This window comes from Epinephelus lanceolatus, chromosome 23 (assembly GCF_041903045.1).
Source record: "Epinephelus lanceolatus isolate andai-2023 chromosome 23, ASM4190304v1, whole genome shotgun sequence".
Classification (NCBI taxonomy): domain Eukaryota; kingdom Metazoa; phylum Chordata; class Actinopteri; order Perciformes; family Serranidae; genus Epinephelus; species Epinephelus lanceolatus.
Window position 1 is genome coordinate 23,542,132 of NC_135756.1, and position 18,396 is coordinate 23,560,527.

At 42.4% G+C, this 18,396-nt stretch overlaps 1 protein-coding gene across 4 annotated transcripts in view; it reads left to right on the forward strand.

Annotated features, from left to right (window-relative positions):
* Positions 1-18,396, forward strand: part of LOC117249255 (chemokine-like protein TAFA-5) — a 222,668-nt gene that overhangs the window by 69,264 nt on the left and 135,008 nt on the right. The window contains exon 1 of one of the 4 annotated variants that reach the window (XM_033614779.2): positions 13,129-13,829. The exons of 2 other annotated variants lie outside the window; for them this stretch is intronic. In XM_033614779.2, the coding sequence (XP_033470670.1) occupies positions 13,739-13,829 (91 nt within the window). In that variant the 5' untranslated portion in view covers positions 13,129-13,738. Of the gene's footprint in view, positions 1-13,128; positions 13,830-18,396 lie in introns of those variants that run through there. One more of the 4 variants, XM_078165018.1, reaches the window with a different exon arrangement.

Below are 18,396 nucleotides of genomic sequence, written 5' to 3' on the forward strand. Positions count from 1 at the left end.
TAATTTCAACATTCATGTCATGAGTTCATGACAACTGTACGCGGGGTGAATTATGATATAACTCACCCATGTAAATGTTTTTAAGGCTTAAAATTATGTATAATTAAGGTTGTAGCTGCTTTGAGTGACAGTTGGGTGCCCATAGTTGACAAATTCGTACCATGGTGACAATGTTGGTTAAATAATGTAACCATCAAATAATTTGCTGTATACGTAATAACCATTTTATGGTTAAGTGTTTGTTTGCCACAGAGCTTATTTTAGCAATAATCCAAAATCCATTGGTTAAATCTCCATAGGCTTTTTGACGAGGGAACCAGGGCGATGCTAACTTCCGCATCGGCCTACAGCGCCACACCATTCCAGGAACACTCTACATCCAGTAATGATACTATCACTTGTTATCACTGTTTACCTGTGGAGTGTTCCAGACAGGTGTTTTTTGAGCATCCCACAACTTACAATTTTCTACTTAGCCCTGTCCCAACTTTTTATGAACATGCAGGCATCAAATTCAGAATGAGTGTATGTTCACAAAACAACAATAAAGGTTATCAGTGAACTGTATTCAATTAACTATATGTTAAAGAGATTTGTAATCAGCCTTCCAACTTTTTTTTATAGAACTGGGGCTGCCAGCTGGATCTTCATGAGATCTTCTCAGATATACAGTACAGGCCAAAAGTTTGGACACACCTTCTCATTCAATGCGTTTTCTTTATTTTCATGACTATTTACATTGTAGATTCTCACTGAAGGCATCAAAACTATGAATGAACACATGTGGAGTTATGTACTTAACAAAAAAAGGTGAAATAACTGAAAACATGTTTATATTCTAGTTTCTTCAAAATAGCCACCCTTTGCTCTGATTACTGCTTTGCACACTCTTGGCATTCTCTCCATGAGCTTCAAGAGGTAGTCACCTGAAATGGTTTCCACTTCACAGGTGTGCCTTATCAGGGTTAATTAGTGGAATTTCTTGCTTTATCAGTGGGGGTTGGGACCATCAGTTGTGTTGTGCAGAAGTCAGGTTAATACACAGCCGACAGCCCTATTGGACAACTGTTAAAATTCATATTATGGCAAGAACCAATCAGCTAACTAAAGAAAAACGAGTGGCCATCATTACTTTAAGAAATGAAGGTCAGTCAGTCCGGAAAATTGCAAAAACTTTAAATGTGTCCTCAAGTGGAGTCGCAAAAACCATCAAGCGCTACAATGAAACTGGCACACATGAGGACCGACCCAGGAAAGGAAGACCAAGAGTCACCTCTGCTTCTGAGGATAAGTTCATCCGAGTCACCAGCCTCAGAAATCGCAAGTTAACAGCAGCTCAGATCAGAGACCAGATGAATGCCACACAGAGTTCTAGCAGCAGACCCATCTCTAGAACAACTGTTAAGAGGAGACTGAGCGAATCAGGCCTTCATGGTCAAATAGCTGCTAGGAAACCACTGCTAAGGAGAGGCAACAAGCAGAAGAGATTTGTTTGGGCCAAGAAACACAAGGAATGGACATTAGACCAGTGGAAATCTGTGCTTTGGTCTGATGAGTCCAAATTTGAGATCTTTGGTTCCAACCGCCGTGTCTTTGTGAGATGCAGAAAAGGTGAACGGATGGATTCCACATGCCTGGTTCCCACTGTGAAGCATGGAGGAGGAGGTGGTGTGATGGTGTGGGGGTGTTTTGCTGGTGACACTGTTGGGGATTTATTCAAAATTGAAGGCACACTGAACCAGCATGGCTACCACAGCATCCTGCAGCGACATGCCATCCCATCCGGTTTGCGTTTAGTTGGACGTTCATTTATTTTTCAACAGGACAATGACCCCAAACACACCTCCAGGCTGTGTAAGGGCTATTTGACCAAGAAGGAGAGTGATGGAGTGCTGCGGCAGATGACCTGGCCTCCACAGTCACCGGACCTGAACCCAGTCGAGATGGTTTGGGGTGAGCTGGACCGCAGAGTGAAGGCAAAGGGGCCAACAAGTGCTAAACACCTCTGGGAACTCCTTCAAGACTGTTGGAAAACCATTTCAGGTGACTACCTCTTGAAGCTCATGGAGAGAATGCCAAGAGTGTGCAAAGCAGTAATCAGAGCAAAGGGTGGCTATTTTGAAGAAACTAGAATATAAAACATGTTTTCAGTTATTTCACCTTTTTTTGTTAAGTACATAACTCCACATGTGTTCATTCATAGTTTTGATGCCTTCAGTGAGAATCTACAATGTAAATAGTCATGAAAATAAAGAAAACGCATTGAATGAGAAGGTGTGTCCAAACTTTTGGCCTGTACTGTATATGTATATATATATTTTTTTAGGTAAATACATTTTGTTTCAATGGTCTTAAACCTGTTTTTCACTAGCGAAAATTAGCATTAGCATTATCACAGTTAACCAAAGACTGTAAATGCACTGTGCTAACCAAGCTAGCAGCTAATTTTAGTCTAAGCCTCAGGCTCTCATCCAAACATGTCCACTTCTGGCAAAAAAAAAAAATCAAAGGTTGCAACAGTAAAAAGTCAAACTCAACTTTCTCCAGCTAAATTCAGACAAGACTGAAGTCATCGTATTTGGTCCACAGAAACAAAGAGAAAGTGTCAGCAGTCACCTCCAGTCTCTCTCTCTAAAACCTACAAATCAGGTTAGAAATCTTGGGGTAATAATGGACTCAGACTTGAACTTTAACAGCCGCATCAAATCAATAACATCAGCAGCTTTTTATCATCTAAAAAACATTGCCAAAATCAAAGGTATAGTGTCTAAACCTGACTTGGAGAGACTTATCCATGCATTTGTCTCTAGTAGGTTAGACTACTGTAATGGCCTGCTCACTGGCCTCTCCAAACGTGCCGTAAGACAGCTGCAGTACATCCAGAATGCTGCTGCTCGGGTCCTGACCAGAACCAGGAAGTACGAGCACATTAGTCCTGTGCTCAGGTCTCTACACTGGCTTCCTGTTGCTCAGAGAATAGACTTTAAAGCAGCTCTGCTTGTGTACAAGTCTCTCCACGGCCTAGCACCAAAGTACATCTCTGACATGTTAGTGCCATATGAACCATCTCGGACTCTGAGGACCTCGGGGACTGGCCTCCTGCTGGTGCCCAGAGTCAGGACTAAACATGGGGAATCAGGATTCCAGTTTTATGCAGCTAAAATCTGGAACAGTCTTTCCGAAGATGTGAGACAGGCCTCTACTCTGACAATGTTCAAATCTAGGCTCAAAACAGCTCTATTTCACTGTGCATATGATTGAAAGGATCTTATCTGCACTCTTCTCTTTTAAAGATCATTTTATAATGATTATTTATGTTTTTATTTTGTATTGTGATTTTAATGCATTTTCTTGTTCTGTAAAGCACTTTGAATTACTTTGTGTACGAACTGTGCTCTACAAATAAACTTGCCTTGCCTCAAGGCTTCACAGCATCATGGTGGCTACGACCATTATTTCACCCCATTATCACCCAACTCCATAAAGCTTTGCTTGTTAGCATCTTTCAGCTATCTTCATAATGTTTCGGTTCACTCTTACAGCTTAGTTTTTACAGCGTTCTCTCCAGTAGCAGCTGTAGTCATTAAAAAATCTCCAAAAACCCAACTGTACATCACCTGCCCAGCGCCACACGACAGAAAGGGGAAGTTTAGCAACATTGCCATTGTTGCTCTGTATCTGCGGGATGTAAAGATAGGCAACTGTATATTAGCAAGTCTGCTATGTCAACTGTAATGGTGATAATATGGCATTGCTCTGTTCATAGCTTGTTTCTGGTGCCACCAAGTGGCAAAACAAATCAGTTATTTTGGGTTTAACTTATTAATATGATGATTTTTTGTCAGTCACTTTCACCTTATTAGGAAGAATCAGCTTGTTACACAACAGTTAGACCATATCAAGAAATGTATTGATCCTCAAAACATATGGGTGGAGAAGATGTATTTGGATTACAAAAAATATCTGATCCTTATAAATCAATCAGTTCAATCAATTTTATTTATAAAGCCCAATATCACAAATCACAATTTGCCTCACAGGGCTTTACAGCATACAACATCCCTCTGTCCTTAAGTTAAGAGGTGCAAATTAAAATTCTGCATAGAGTAATATCTGTCTACTTGATTCTGTTGGATGGTTGTGTAGCTACTGACTATCCAGACCAGCTGTGGTACTTGGACTCTCCACTGAGTAATTCATGGATGATGAAACGTTTATTCAATTATCTGTCTATTAGGTTCTTAAAGGACTTTATTTAGAGTCGACCTCATCCCAGAGGCACAGAGGCAGCCATTGTTTCATGACAGACAGCAGAAGTGTGTTCATCTGCCCAAACAATAATGGCTCCACCTGTCAGAAGACAAAGTGGGTCACTAGGGAAGCCATATTGGTGGCTGCCACCTCAACTTTTATCTCTGATTAAACTGTAAGAATCTTTGTGTTGGACACCCTGCTGGACATGAGCCGTATGTTCCAGCTTTTCCCTTTGATTAAGCCCTCCCTCAGATTTATTGGCCATGGGAAATAATGGGAAACACAGCGAATGTAGAAGTTTTAGGCCATTACTCATGGCTTTTATTGGCATGGGCTCTGTCTGGCACACAGCCAGTGACCTGCACAGAGGACAAAGCAAGTAACGCCTCTCCTGGCTCCTGGCAAGGAAAAGCAGCGGTGAGGGGGTGGCGGTATAGAGGAGGAGAAAGTGAGAGAGGAGACGTGGCAGCACTGTAGGTGGGTGGTGTGAGGATAGAGGGGAAGGAAATGGTTTAATAATTTACGAGAAAAAAAAAAGAAGAAAGAATTCCACAGTGCTCCAAAACATATCTCAAAACATTCTGCTATCCCCTTGTAATATAAAAAAGGGGTTAGAAAAAATGCAAGCAAACATCTAACAGGGATTTATAATCATGTCTAGACAGAATAGTTGGTCCCCAAGGCAGCGGTGCAATGAGCCCCTGTGTGTGCTTTGTGATGAAAGTTCAGAGACAAACGAGGGATATAAAACACTTACAAATATTTATATTGTAACCCTTCACGTAATTATACAGGTAACATAAAGTTTAATTGTTTTGGGTCCTGGAGACACAAACCGTCTTTAACAGCTCAGAAACCATACTTATCTTGATACCTCTTCCTAATTTTAGGAGAATTGCTTATAAAAGTGATTTTGAACTGATGACATCTTTTAGACGTCAGAGGGCCAGACCTGTCTGGGGCCCAGTTTACTCCATATAAAGGTAACTTCACTATACCGTACATTACTTAGTGTTTGAATGACATTTTGGTAAACAAAAGGACAGTGGGGGACAGGGGTGTGCCATATCATCCTGTTCACGATAATACCGCTATAATTTTAAACATCATATGAAAATACGATACGATATGATATGATGTGATGCAATGCACTGCAATGTGATGTACGATATTTCCTCTTGTTGACATTGTCATCCTACTGTTACCCACAGCACCAACAAGCATGGCTGAAAGTGAAATAATTACCATTACCATTACCAACTCCACAGACTCTCAGACTCTTTTAGCGAGTTACCGCTCAGAGAGAACTCATTCAGCAGCTCCTCTGACAGCAGCACAGTGTCTCTTCCTCTCCCCTCTCACCGTGTGCACACTAGAGTCGGTGTCTTCAAGTGATTTTGTCATAAACCAAACTGTTAGATTGACATGTAGAACTATATTACTTATTTTGTTGCAGTTATATGTTCTCAAATTACTAATAAAATATATATTTTTCCCTAATTTGTCATATTGTCAAGAATATTGTTATCACAAAAATACCCTGAAATATTGTGATTTTATTATTTTAGGGGATTATGGCCCACCCCCTTTATTGTTTTTCAAATTCAGAGATATCAGATCTATGGGAAAAACTATACAAAGATCTAATGCCAACGGTAGCTCTATAGTAGGGCACTATCTCTGATCCTGGCAATGCAGTTCACCTCAGTGTGTTCATCAGTGAGTGATCATCACAGTTAGAGCATTGTTTGAGTATTGATGGGTATGGTGGATTGGAGCAAAAACTATCCAGTGCCAAAAAAGAACAGAAAGGGACACATTTTGCAAATTACTGTATTCTTTTGTTGTTTAGTATTATTGTTTGTCCAGTGCTGAAAGAGGAAAACATATTTGTTCATGCATGACATAAAATGATGATGCTTTATAGTCATTTTCATATTTTGTAACCCTCATCAAATGTTTGTGGCAAATAGCTTTTTTTTAAAACTTGAATACTTTTCAGCATTTTTGGTTTTCATAAGGTTAATAGAGAAGAAAAAAAGTTAAAGGATTACTCCACCTATTTTACACATGAAGTTCAGTTTACTCATCATGGTAACTAGTGACTAGTGACACAGCTGTTAAAAACAGTCGCACAATGTCTACTGTGGCTTTGAAGGGAGCTTTCAGAAGTTTGAAATCAATAAAAAAAAAAGCTGATGATGTCATCAGGGTTATTGAAAGATGCTGTTGAGCTGGATTATTGCAAATGTGGGATCAGGCATTTTCTGTGCTTTCCTGATACTAGAGACTACAGGTCGGTAGCTCAAAAAATAAAAATCACTCCCACCTAGATTTTGTACCAACCTGGTCTCACTCTGAAGTCTTCGAAATCTGGCACTTGGGCAGTGACTTGCAGTGTCAGACATCTACAAAGAAAGCCATCAGCATGATAAGCGGCGACCGGAAAATATGGCAGGAAATGAACAAATGTTAAGGCGGGGAAGGTCTCAGTGGGGTTGGCGGTAGGGGTGTTGGATGGGTCCAACAAACTTTCACCTGGGAGGTCGGTGTTCATGTCCGATAAGATTATAAAGCCATACATCAATTTGCAGGGTTGTGCCTACGCAGTGCATTTATTTTGAAAGAGACTGTATGTAAATGGTAAATTTCCTGTGAAAGCTGAAGTGTATTTTGAAAGAAGACAATGCATGTAACAGGCAGGGTACCTTTCACGTCGTATCTGTACATGGAAGATCCATGACCAAACGTCAATATGTACCAAGGTCGGAGTGCGAATGTGTACAATTAGCTTGATGTTCACTTCCAGATTTGTATATTTATTTCATTATTTGTTACTTTGACTTAGATGCTCAGTTAATTTTTGACACGGTCAGTTTTCTTCTTTCATTTATTATTTTTTCAATTGATTTAATTTTGTCGGGTGAGGGGGTCAGGAGGATATCAAGTGATCAGCTTTCGGCTTTTTCCTGTTCCAAAGCAGCGTTATTTTATTGGCCTTTAAAGTCCACTCTCATTTGACCAAACTTTTAGCAATTGCTTTAAACTGTCTGTGCAACACATCAGCCCCATACTCTATGTAAAAATTGCATCATCCCTATCAAATAAAATATATTAAAAATTATCCCTTCAAAGGAAAACAATTGGTTGATTTTACATTTATTATTATTATTATTATTACACATGCAACAGCGATGAGGAAGTGAAGTCAATGTCAACAAAACACAAGTCTTTGAGGCGTATAGGCTGATATGAATCTGCTTCATGCACAACATACACGAAAAAATCAATGCTCGACTTTTTCGTGCTTTGTCTTTGCTGAAAATTCATGGTGACACTTGACCTATAAGAAAAAAACATAGATGCTGAATTCCAGGAAATTTCACCGTGTTCTCTCCCCACTCCACTCCCTATACTGAGCCGCGGGTGCTCTGCTTGTGGAGGCTGTTTGTGCCGAGCGAAACTACAGCTGACTAAAGATTGAGGTGAATGTTGATCCGCACATTTCTAGTTTATAAATAACTTAACAGAAAAGCCATAATTACTGGTAGGTGTAGAAGCTGCAAAGCTGCTTTCTTCTCATGTTGTAGATATTTCCACACAGATACACAAATTGCTGTTGCCACCTTAAATTGGTGTTATTCCATCCCAAACGCTGTACATATGGTTCAAGCGCTTTGGGACTACTTTACTGTATGTTTAAGTGCATCAGGCGAGAAGTCAGAGAGAGGTGCATAAAGATGGCAACCTTGTGAATAGTTGTAATTGGCTCCACCGGCATATCAAGCTGTATCATTCCTGTCTCAGTGTTTCCAACTGTTTCCTAATTAGGCTTCATGCACATGCACAGAGTTATATTTAGTTCGCAGCTCTTCTGGTGAGTATAGAAGTCATATACATGTAAGCTCAGCAGATGACAATGTTACACACACACACACGCCCACACACAGTCACAAGCACACATACACTCTTCCCAACCCCAAATCCTTGTAGAGGTCAAGTCTCTGTTAAGTGCTTTCCATGCAGTGGATAGATGGATCGCAGCGCTGGAGAGAGGAGGCAGGGAGGTGTCAGGAAAGACGAAAAAAAAAAAGGCTTTCTCCAACACATCCATGCAAACACGACACACACATAGCGACATGCCAACAGACATTCGGAGCATGCACGCAGACACACACAGTCTGGCACGCATGCCAGCCAACAGAGACTGTTATCAGCTAATTAGTGCGAGTAGCTGCAGGGGCCAACCTTATTGACACTGCAATGACAGTTTTCTGGTTTGAGTTGCACCGTCAGTCGTCCAACCATGTCATTCTGATTCAATTATAAATACACAGACGCAGGGATAAAAACTCACCAGTCGCCCAAGGAGGAAACGCTGCTTTCAAATGCTGCGATCACTTGAGCAGCCATATGGGTTATTGCGTGCAAACTGACCCGTCTCTTCCAAACGACTGAGCAACCGCATAAATGAACGTCATGTGAGACATAGAATATACATAAAAAAGAAACAATGGCTGTGTAGCGCTCAGCGGGAGGGGGGAGATTACACAAGCTATTGTTTTTGCCGCTCGATATTGGTCTTCATCCAGCGGCACTGCTTTCACTTACAGGATCAAGATATCCTTTTTAAAAACATCAGACTGAGAGCAGAGCAGGAGAGGCTTGTTAGTAATTTGCAGCGGCATCAATTCTTTATGTCTGTAATATGATGAAATTTTAGGCTACATGTGTAATAGGTTTCAGGGTGTGTTGAATATTCTTGGAAAATGGGCCTCGGGCTAGGCGACCCAAAGACTATTGCTTGTTTCAATAACCAGGAGGCTCTGCTAATATGGAGGTGCACATTTCCTCTTTTGTTTGCAGTATCTAGGGACGAGGTGCAGGAAATCCACCTAAAATCAGCATATCTCTGGATCTTTATGACAGGCTTTTAATTTTATCCAGAATGCAGCAGCCAGAGTTTTACAAAAACTAAAAGGTCTGACCACATAACTACTGTTTTATCTTCTCTTCACTGGCTCCCAACTTAATTTGTATTCGTGTTTACAAGAAGAAAAAAGCAGACAAAACCAACAACAACAGGCAGGGACATCACAGGCAAAGGTGAAATGCTCAACATTGAGCATTTCACCTTTCCCCATGATCCCCAACCTTGACCCTTGGCAATCCAGAGCCCCTCCAGTCATCCATGAACCACAATCCATCCTGCATGTCCCCACGCCAAGGGGGGACAAATTAGATCACTTCGAAGTCAAATAAGATTTCCATTTTTTTCCCAATATTGTTCACATTTTTCGGTGGCATGTTTCAGGGAAAAAGGCAGTTGTTCCATAACATAAATTTCTGTCCATTCAGAGGTTGTTTGAGACTCTTTTCTCAACCATTTCCTGGATATTGCTTTTTTGGAACCTGCTAGTAGTATTTGTTGGCTCATTTCCCAAATACATCACACTGAAGTTAAACTCCAGCTCTAAAGTCATTATTGATCTGATCTCTGTCACCACATTTACCCAGTAAGAGGAAGTTTTAGGCCCAGCAGACATGTTACCACACATTCTCCAACACTGACCATGCTCAGGTTTGTTGCTTTGTGATTTTTTAATTGAGGGAGTAAGAAAGAACCTTGAAATGTTTTTCCAGATGAATACCGTCCACAAATCTGAGTTTGATGTGGTAGTTTGTGTCTTACATACAGTAAGTTCAGCCAATCGTCTTCGGTTATCTTCATGTTAGCTTCTTTCTCCCACTGTGATTTTTAAAGTACAATGTGGACAGACCCTTTTCCAACTGTAAAGATGAATAAATCCTGGAAATCACCTTTCTGATAATATTACCCTTATATGCATCGATGAATATCCTAATTAGGCTCAGTCCTTTTTCTTCTGTAGTTCTAATATTTTTATCAAAGTAATGTCTGATTTTAAAGTACTTCTCATTGTTTTTAAATCTTGTAATGGTTTGGGTCCTTCCTACATTGCTAACATGCTCACAGAGTACCCGCCAGAGACATCCCTTCCATCATCACATAAAGGTCTACTTGTAACAGGGTCAATTGTGCAGCAGTAATATGTGTAACAAAGTCAAATGTACTTTTAAGTATTATAATTCTACAAAATTTGTTTCAGTTGTTATTATCTGACACACTTAGGCCTCCATACTCAATATGTGGAACGTTTGATACTCAGGTCCTGTTTATACAGTGAACTTTTGTTGCGTTTTGGCTGCTGGTTTACACAACAGCTGCGTTTTGGGTGCCTGAAAATGCAAGGTTTTGAAATCGGGTTCCAGAGTGCAATTTTTTGGAAACAGCACTGTCTCTGTTGTCATGTAAACTTGCAATATGCAGTTCCTCTGAAAACAGAGACTTATGGTTCCAGTCACTAGGCATGTGCAAGAAAGTCGACCATCACAACAACAATGGCAGACTCCTGAGCTCTGTTTGTGCTGCTCATCCTGATGAATTTATAAACACTTCTCCAGTAAAGTGTAGATTTACTGTAGCAACTTCCCCCGTCCAGACAAATGTTTGTGCGGTTGCCATTTTGTTTGTTTATACGTCGCCACTCTGTAGATGGACGCACATGTGCACAGGCGCGTGTTGTGTCATTACAGAGTCACACCGCCAACTACTGGCCTGGCATGTATACTACAGTGTTTTTGGTCATTTTCGAGGATCTGTGTGCACGGCAATTGTTATCAAAACATTGTTGTCTGAATGTGGAACTTCTTTCAAAATGAAAATGAGAAATGGTTCCGATTTCAGTGGATCGTTTTTGCGTAAACATGGCCTCAGTTTCTCTACCCTACATTCACCATTGGAGATACCCCACCTAAAAAAGGGTGTCTCCCGCCTTACCTCTCCCCTTTTACAGTTTTGCTCCGTGGGAGAGGTAAGCAACATTGCTCTTGTGGTAATTTTCGTGTTTTAGCAGTGTTAAGCTGTTTATAAATTCATTTTATGCTAACAAAATGTTGTGTCACTTAATTTGTGTAGAGGCTGGAGTTTGTGTGGTTGTGTTTGACAGAGGATTTTGTTTTTGCCACCTGTTGTCAGGCATGTTTTCTGTGTTTTATTGTGCTTATTTGAATGTAACATGGCCGCCCTTTTGCTGTTGTGTTCCATTGGAGAGGGGCTTGAGTTTGTATAGTTGTGTATGAAGGAGGATTGTGTTTTTGCCACTTGCTGTCAGGAGAAGAATTAATGGAGATATCCACGGTCTGGGCCTCTTTATGTCTACACATCTACACACAGACATCACTAGGGTCCACCAGTTACATACTCACTATACCTTAAATCAACTCTTAGGACACATTCACACTGGTGCTAGTTGGTCCGCTTTAAATGAACCCTGGTCTGCTTCCACAAATAGTTTGGTTCATTTGGAGTGTAGTGAACGTTCATTTTAACTCTGGTGCAGACCAAACAAGCGATCCCTGGTCCACTTGAAAACTGGGGGTCTCAGCTCCCTTGTTGTTTGCTTACAGTGGGAAATGCAAACAGACTATCCAGTGAACCAAAGAGTGGAAGTGACGTGGAGCGCAGTGCATTTTGGGTAGAAAAAAAAAGCCAACAGCGCAAACCCGGAGAAGCAGAAGTATTGATATATGGTCAGAGGACTATATATTGCAGTTGCTTGTGTCCACCCACAATGGATTTGCGTTTTCGGTCCTGGCCAATCGATGAGCTGGGTTTTCTTCTTCCTCATGCTTTTTTTCTTCCTGGTCAGTGGTTGTTTAGGGCAATACCGCCCCCAAATGAGCAGCTGTTGTAACTGCGTGACGTTGTCCAGGCGGTTTGGTCCACTTTAAAAAGTGCAGTGCGAAAGTGAACTGAACCAAATGAAGGTGGGAAATTTTTCGGCATTCCCTGCCCAATGGAACTGAGTCCCCCGGACTATCCTGGTGTGAATGCGCCCTTAATCAGCTCATGGTGCTGTTGGTCGTTATGGTCTCACTGTCTGGAATTCTTTTCCACATGAACTATGGTCTGCTACAACAGTGTTTTCTTTTAAAAGCGAACTAAAAACATCTTTTTTGCAAGCTTTTATTTTTTTTTATTTTAAAGTGTATTTTTATGTTTTAGGAATTAGTATTGTTATTATCCCCCCTTTTTTAAGAATAATGATAAGAACACCTTATTTTGTTAGTTTTTATTATGTCCTGCTTGTTTTATATAAGTAATACTTTATTATCTTATGATATTTTGTGTTTGCCATGTATGATGTATCTTAAGCACGTTGAGTTTACGCTTGTAGTATTAAATGTGCTATATAAATAGAGTTGGGGTTGAACATGAAACTCTCTCTCAAAGTTTGCCTGATGATCACCTGCAGCCCACCGTTTGCTCACTTATCAGCTGAAACATCCTTTCACAGCAGCACTAGCTCATGCTTTGTAGCTGGAGGAGATTATTTGGGGGAGTTGTGACGTAACCTGGAGCTAAGCAGAGAGAAAAAACAGGCGATCTGGTATGAGGAACACACACAGGGATAGATGGAGAGGGAGATGTGCCGGTATTCGCGCCTGCGACTGCTTTGATCTGTATAGATTATCTGATGGGAGAACAAACTGGATGGAAGGAACCTGCGCAGCCGGGTCTTTGCTCAGTTGGATTCAATTTGCCCTCAAAGAAGAAGAAAAAAAGTCAGGGGTAAATTGCTTTCCAGTGTGATCTGGAACAAAAATGTTTTCAAGAGGTGCGAGGCGCACATAAAGAAGAGGAGGGATTATCCAGGAGACGCATGAAGCTGGCGGTTCCCCGTGCGTAAATGGCGAGAGTTGCATTGGAGTGAGGGGAATAGAGGGAGGAGGAGAGGGAGGAGGAGAGGGGGAAAGTGACGGAACAACGGAGCAACATAGTGGAGAGATAGCGGAGAGAGGGAGAGAAAGCGCGAGAGAGAAGGAAGGAGGGAGGGAAAACGAGAGGGGCTGCGAGGCGACTAGGTTGTCAGTGTTTGCCTCTGCCTCCCCAGCAGTGGGAGAGATGTGCGTAACATGCAGCGGAGAGCGGTGATCATCATCTGCGCGCCGCATCGCCGTGGACCGCCGTGCGCACTCGAAGACGGAGACGCACCGAGGGGCGCAGCCCGCTCTGCCGAACCTGTCGTGCGCGAGGCACCGACGATACACTCCTGAAGACACACAAGAAAGAGAAGTGGAAGCATGTCAGCCCTTCAGACGGTGATCGGGGGTTAATCGCCCTGCTGTTTGGAGCCACTCTGACGCACCGGCGGCGAATCAAGATCAAGAGCGCATATTTTTTTGTGTGTTGTTGTTGCACGGAATCACCAGCCCTCTCTTTTTATTTGACCACATCCAAACCGGACTATCAAGTGAGGATTCTTTTTTGCATGAAAGGGATGAATGCAGAATTACACGGCCAACAGAATATGAGTCAGCGCGTGTCTGTGAGCTGAGGTGGAGTGTGTGTCTCTCCCGCTGCACGGCTGTCTCGGTCCGCCACAAACCTTCCTACGCCAGGATGCAGCTGCTCAGAGTTGCGTGGGCACTGACCGGAGCGGCGATCTGCTGCTTTCTCCTTCTCCTCATTCACTCCCGCCTGCTCAAAGAAGGTAACCCACTCAGAGCTCCACAGCCAAAATTCCACGGCACTTTGACACTATTTTAATACGCCACCGCATTCCGTGTAGTTTATGGGAAGTTTTCCGCAACAGTAATTCCAATGCGGAGCGTCTGTCGCTTCGGCGCAATCGCAGCCACACATCGGGCTCTTTTTCTTTTAGTCATGCAAAATAATAAAGAAATCTAAAGAGCACCAAAACAGGTGAATTTGCATGGAGCACATTGTGATTTCCCGCAGTTTTCCCCATCAACAAGTCATCCGCCACAGCATGATCGATTGATCAATCTTGATCAATCGGATAAATGAAACCAAGCTGTGCAGACAGAAATCCGAATTAAAAGCAGCATTTCTCTGTTTGTGCAGAATCCTGATTCCTTGTAAAGGTTCTCAATAGATGGCACTAGAGTCTAGCTTTAGGGTAACATTGAGGTCAAGCGCCTCTAATGTCGATCCTTTTACCTTCTATTGTGTTTTCTGCCCCATTTATGTTCAATCCGGGATGGATTTCAATCCCGATCATCATTCACACACATCACACAGAGGCGCACTGTGCGTCTGCAGTTGTTGCCATGCTGCACGGATGGCACAGCCTGCGGACATGGCTGCGTTGGGGCGCGAGTGGTTCAGCTTTTTTTTATGTGGAGGGTAATTGATTGAGTTTGCCAATCCAGTTTGACATTCAGCTGAATGAATGACGTGTGATTTAATGACTCAGCCTCATGTTTCAGTGATTTCCACACACAATTTAGCGTAATAAATACACATCATACCTGTCCATTGGGAGATCCTCACACAGAGGTTGAGTACACTTACTGCTCAAACTCCTAATGAAAGTCAAATGGTGCAACCAAGGGATTTACTGTTCTGTATGAACCTGGCAAAAAGAACAGCACTTAATATTCCCTTTGTATGTGCATACCCCCCTGGGCGGGCAGTTTGGCACTTAGGAACTGTCATGGGTTTCCTTTGTGCCGGTTTTTCGAGGAGCGTGGCTTGGAATGGCCTGCCATCCCCTCCCCGCCTCTGGCCCTGGGCAAATATTCAGGTCAAGCAGTGGCAAACACTCTCCTCACCGTGGTGAGACTACTGCGGGGTAGGAGAATGTCCAGCCATAGTGAAAGGGGCAAGAAAAAAATTGTCTGTCAGCCAAAATGGTAGACAAGGGGGGGGGGGTTCGGGCTTTTGTACTGGCACATGTCCCGAAGCCTTGCTTTGGAGTTTTAATTTACTGTGGCATGCTAGCCCTTTTTCCACAGAGGTCAAAAAGAGGATTGTGTGGCCACCTAACAATAAAAAAAGTGCTGCTCATGGCTGTGTTAACGCGAGGGAACTGTCATTAGATTGAAGCCATCAGCACTGTGGAGCTCGTCGACTGGCAAGGCAATATTTTTGACCTTCACCGCCGAGTTGTTTGTCTGTATCATGTTGTGCTTTTACACCGAGGTGTTTTTATCCCTAAGCCTGCATTTTCTTCACTTTCAAACTTGACACCGAATAGCTTTTAACTTTGGGCAAAAAAGCTGCTGGTTGCTCTTTGGCGAGAAGATGCAATTTAAGTTCATTATGGTTCATGTTGAAATCTACTGGAGAGAGATGGAGGTTGTAGAGAGGCATACAAAGGAGGGCTGAGAATATGCTCACTTTAGGCTACGGGAATGGCCAAGGTCAAAGCCAGCTGTGAGGCTAATAATACGAACTGATAAAATGAATTCAAAGGACTGCATTAGTGACAGTCTTTTGGGGATGAGCGTAATGAAAGGCGTGCACAAGGGGCCTTAAAGGGAACAGACCCCTTTTAATCTCCTCTCACATATGCCTTCATAAGAACATAAGGGTTGTGCAACACGAGCCTCTCCACTGTGAATCACATCTACAGAACAAAAGGAAGAGGACGAATGTATTTTTAGTCCGCTCTCTGTCATGCCACAGATTGATCGTCTGTTTCTGTGTTTACATGTGTGTGTGTGTTATTCCTGGTGGTGCAGATGTGTATGCAGGTGGTATGTTATCTGAAGGCAGCCTCTCGACAGCACACATCCTGAGTTATTACCATACCGGTAAAGGTGGGAGCGCTAGCTAGCTAGAGATGGTGATTTTGGCAATGGCCACAAAACTGTCACCCTCTTTTGCCAGCCCTGTTAGATAGCCGAACACGTTGGTACAAGTGTATTTTTGGGAGTGGTACACCTCATTGTGTCAGCCCCTCTTGCATAATGTGACACGGGGATCTCGTGCGATGAGGAATGAGGATGCGGAGAGGGCGGAGTGGAAATGGAAACATATTAAAAACATTATGCATAAGGAATGTGGATGAATTTTGCGCCATGAATTTCTCACACTGTCCACTTCAATAATTCAGGCAACGGAGCAAATCCCATTTTGCTCTTCATTGGCCGAGATATTTGTCACATGGCAATAGAGGGCCTGACAGGTTCATGGAATAGTTTCTTGGAGCGGGAATTCTCTGGTGGATCCGAGGCAATCTTTTATTAGCACAGGCTAAGGTAAAAATAATGAGTTTTGTGAGAAAACCAAAAGTTACTCATGGTTTCATTTTCTAAAATGAAATGACACAGGGTACATGTCTCCTTCGATATTTAGAACGTGTGCATTTGTCCCCCTCGATGAAAGCATGAAAGGAGTTTTATTTTGACGAATTTAAAGACATTTCCACTTTAAATTGACGCAGGAAAGACATAAATTCGTGCATAAGCATAACCAGAATGCAGGAAATTAAGTGTCTGATGCTGAATATTTCCTTGGAGAGGACGCCCAACCTCCCCTGTTTCATATATGCCCCCCAAAGTTGAAACAAAATCTCCGCCCTTGAACTGAGGCGCCCTGCAGGTCACTATTAAAGTTATACGAGCAGCTCATCTGTAACCCCAGTAATGTATAGTTGTGTGAAAATCAGCGTCAGGCGAGATTTATCTTTAAATTGTTAAAATATTAGAGCATTTTCCTCTCAATGAAGAACATTATTGTAGAAAATGATCTCCCTAAGTGCTGTAAATTGTGAGGAAATTTTCAAGCCCACAGCTATGGAGGAGATAAATGGAATAATTCTGAATGATTGAGCTGTATCTGTTCCTTGATGTACATGGCACCGTGGCTGAGATAATAATCTCTGTCTAAGATAGAATGATCTGAGCGATTACCAGTGAACATGTTGTGTAACAGAATCAATTTTTAGTGCTTTGGCTTTTGGAATAAACACCTTCAGATCCTTCACATTCAGCAACCGAGGAAACAGGCTCGAGAAGACAGAAGATACAATTCGGTTTAAAGTAGATTTGGAATAAGCCAGCACTTTTAGACATGTGGTGTTATAAAGAGGATCCCCAGTAAATCCCTCCACTAAACTCCTTTTTAACTGTACCCATTTTGCTAGTAGACGTCGTCGCTGTTTCATACTTCAAAAGGAGGCATATTGCCTAAAACATCTCTGTGGCAATGACAAGTTGAACTGGAGTACTGTCGCATATTTCCTTTTTATTCATTCATAAAGCCTCGTGTCTCTCGCACACCCCATCGGCTTCTCAACGTCCTCTACCTCCCCGCAAACAGGCCACCGGTCTGCCTGACGACTGCAGTTATTGATCCTAAGGTAAAACCACAGGGTGAGCCATAATGGGCCAAAGTGACAGAGATATGTGTTTTCATATACTGCGCCTGACATCAGGCCACCGAAATCAGTTTTCATTTACCACAAACAGAGGCGCGGTCCAGGGATCATCTTTTTTTTTAAAAAAAGTTTTGGATTAGAACTATGCGATGCGACAGTGCTGCTCTGGGCAGCCTCAGGCAGATTTGGGTCAAGCAGTGGCAAGTGCTTGGTGTCATGCACGTACGTGGCCTGTGGTAAAAGGCGAAGCCCCGTTACATCTTCAGACATAAGTTTAGGATTGAAGACACCTCTTGTCTGCCTCTCAAGTAGCCTCTGTCTGGTAAAAAATTAAATGGAAAGAAAATATCACAGTTGAAAGGGTGTCTACTTTCACAACATGTTGTCTGATGGTTTTCATCACTGATACTCAACTTGATGTCTGTGGGCAAAATCTTGCCCGCAATAGGATGCAGTGTGGCCCGTCAACTAGGGATGACCTCAGTGCTTTAAAGCTTTGACTCCTCAATTGTTTCCATGGTAATCAATGTCCAAATCAGTACTTGAATACTTCGATTCTCGTTTGGTTTCTCACCACTAAAATGGTGGAGGAAATTGTAAAGAGGTGGGCGGTGTAGGGCATGAATGAGGCCATTGTTCTTTGCACAGTCATGACCCTCTACTATCAGCATTACATTAGCTGTCCAAAGAATTGTGTGCGGTTATCTGCGGCTGTCAACTGTAGGGAAGCACTTGATTTTGCATCTAGTGATGCAGCCCAACTGGCGGCATTTGACTCATTCATAACTTACAGAGACCCTGATTGCAATAGTCTACCTTCCACCTCACCTTACAGTACTTTCTCTATCACTCTCTATCCAGCAAACACGCAGCAGTGCTAAGACCTACATAAGTCAGCTGATTAGTTGATTAGCACAAATGAAGATGATAA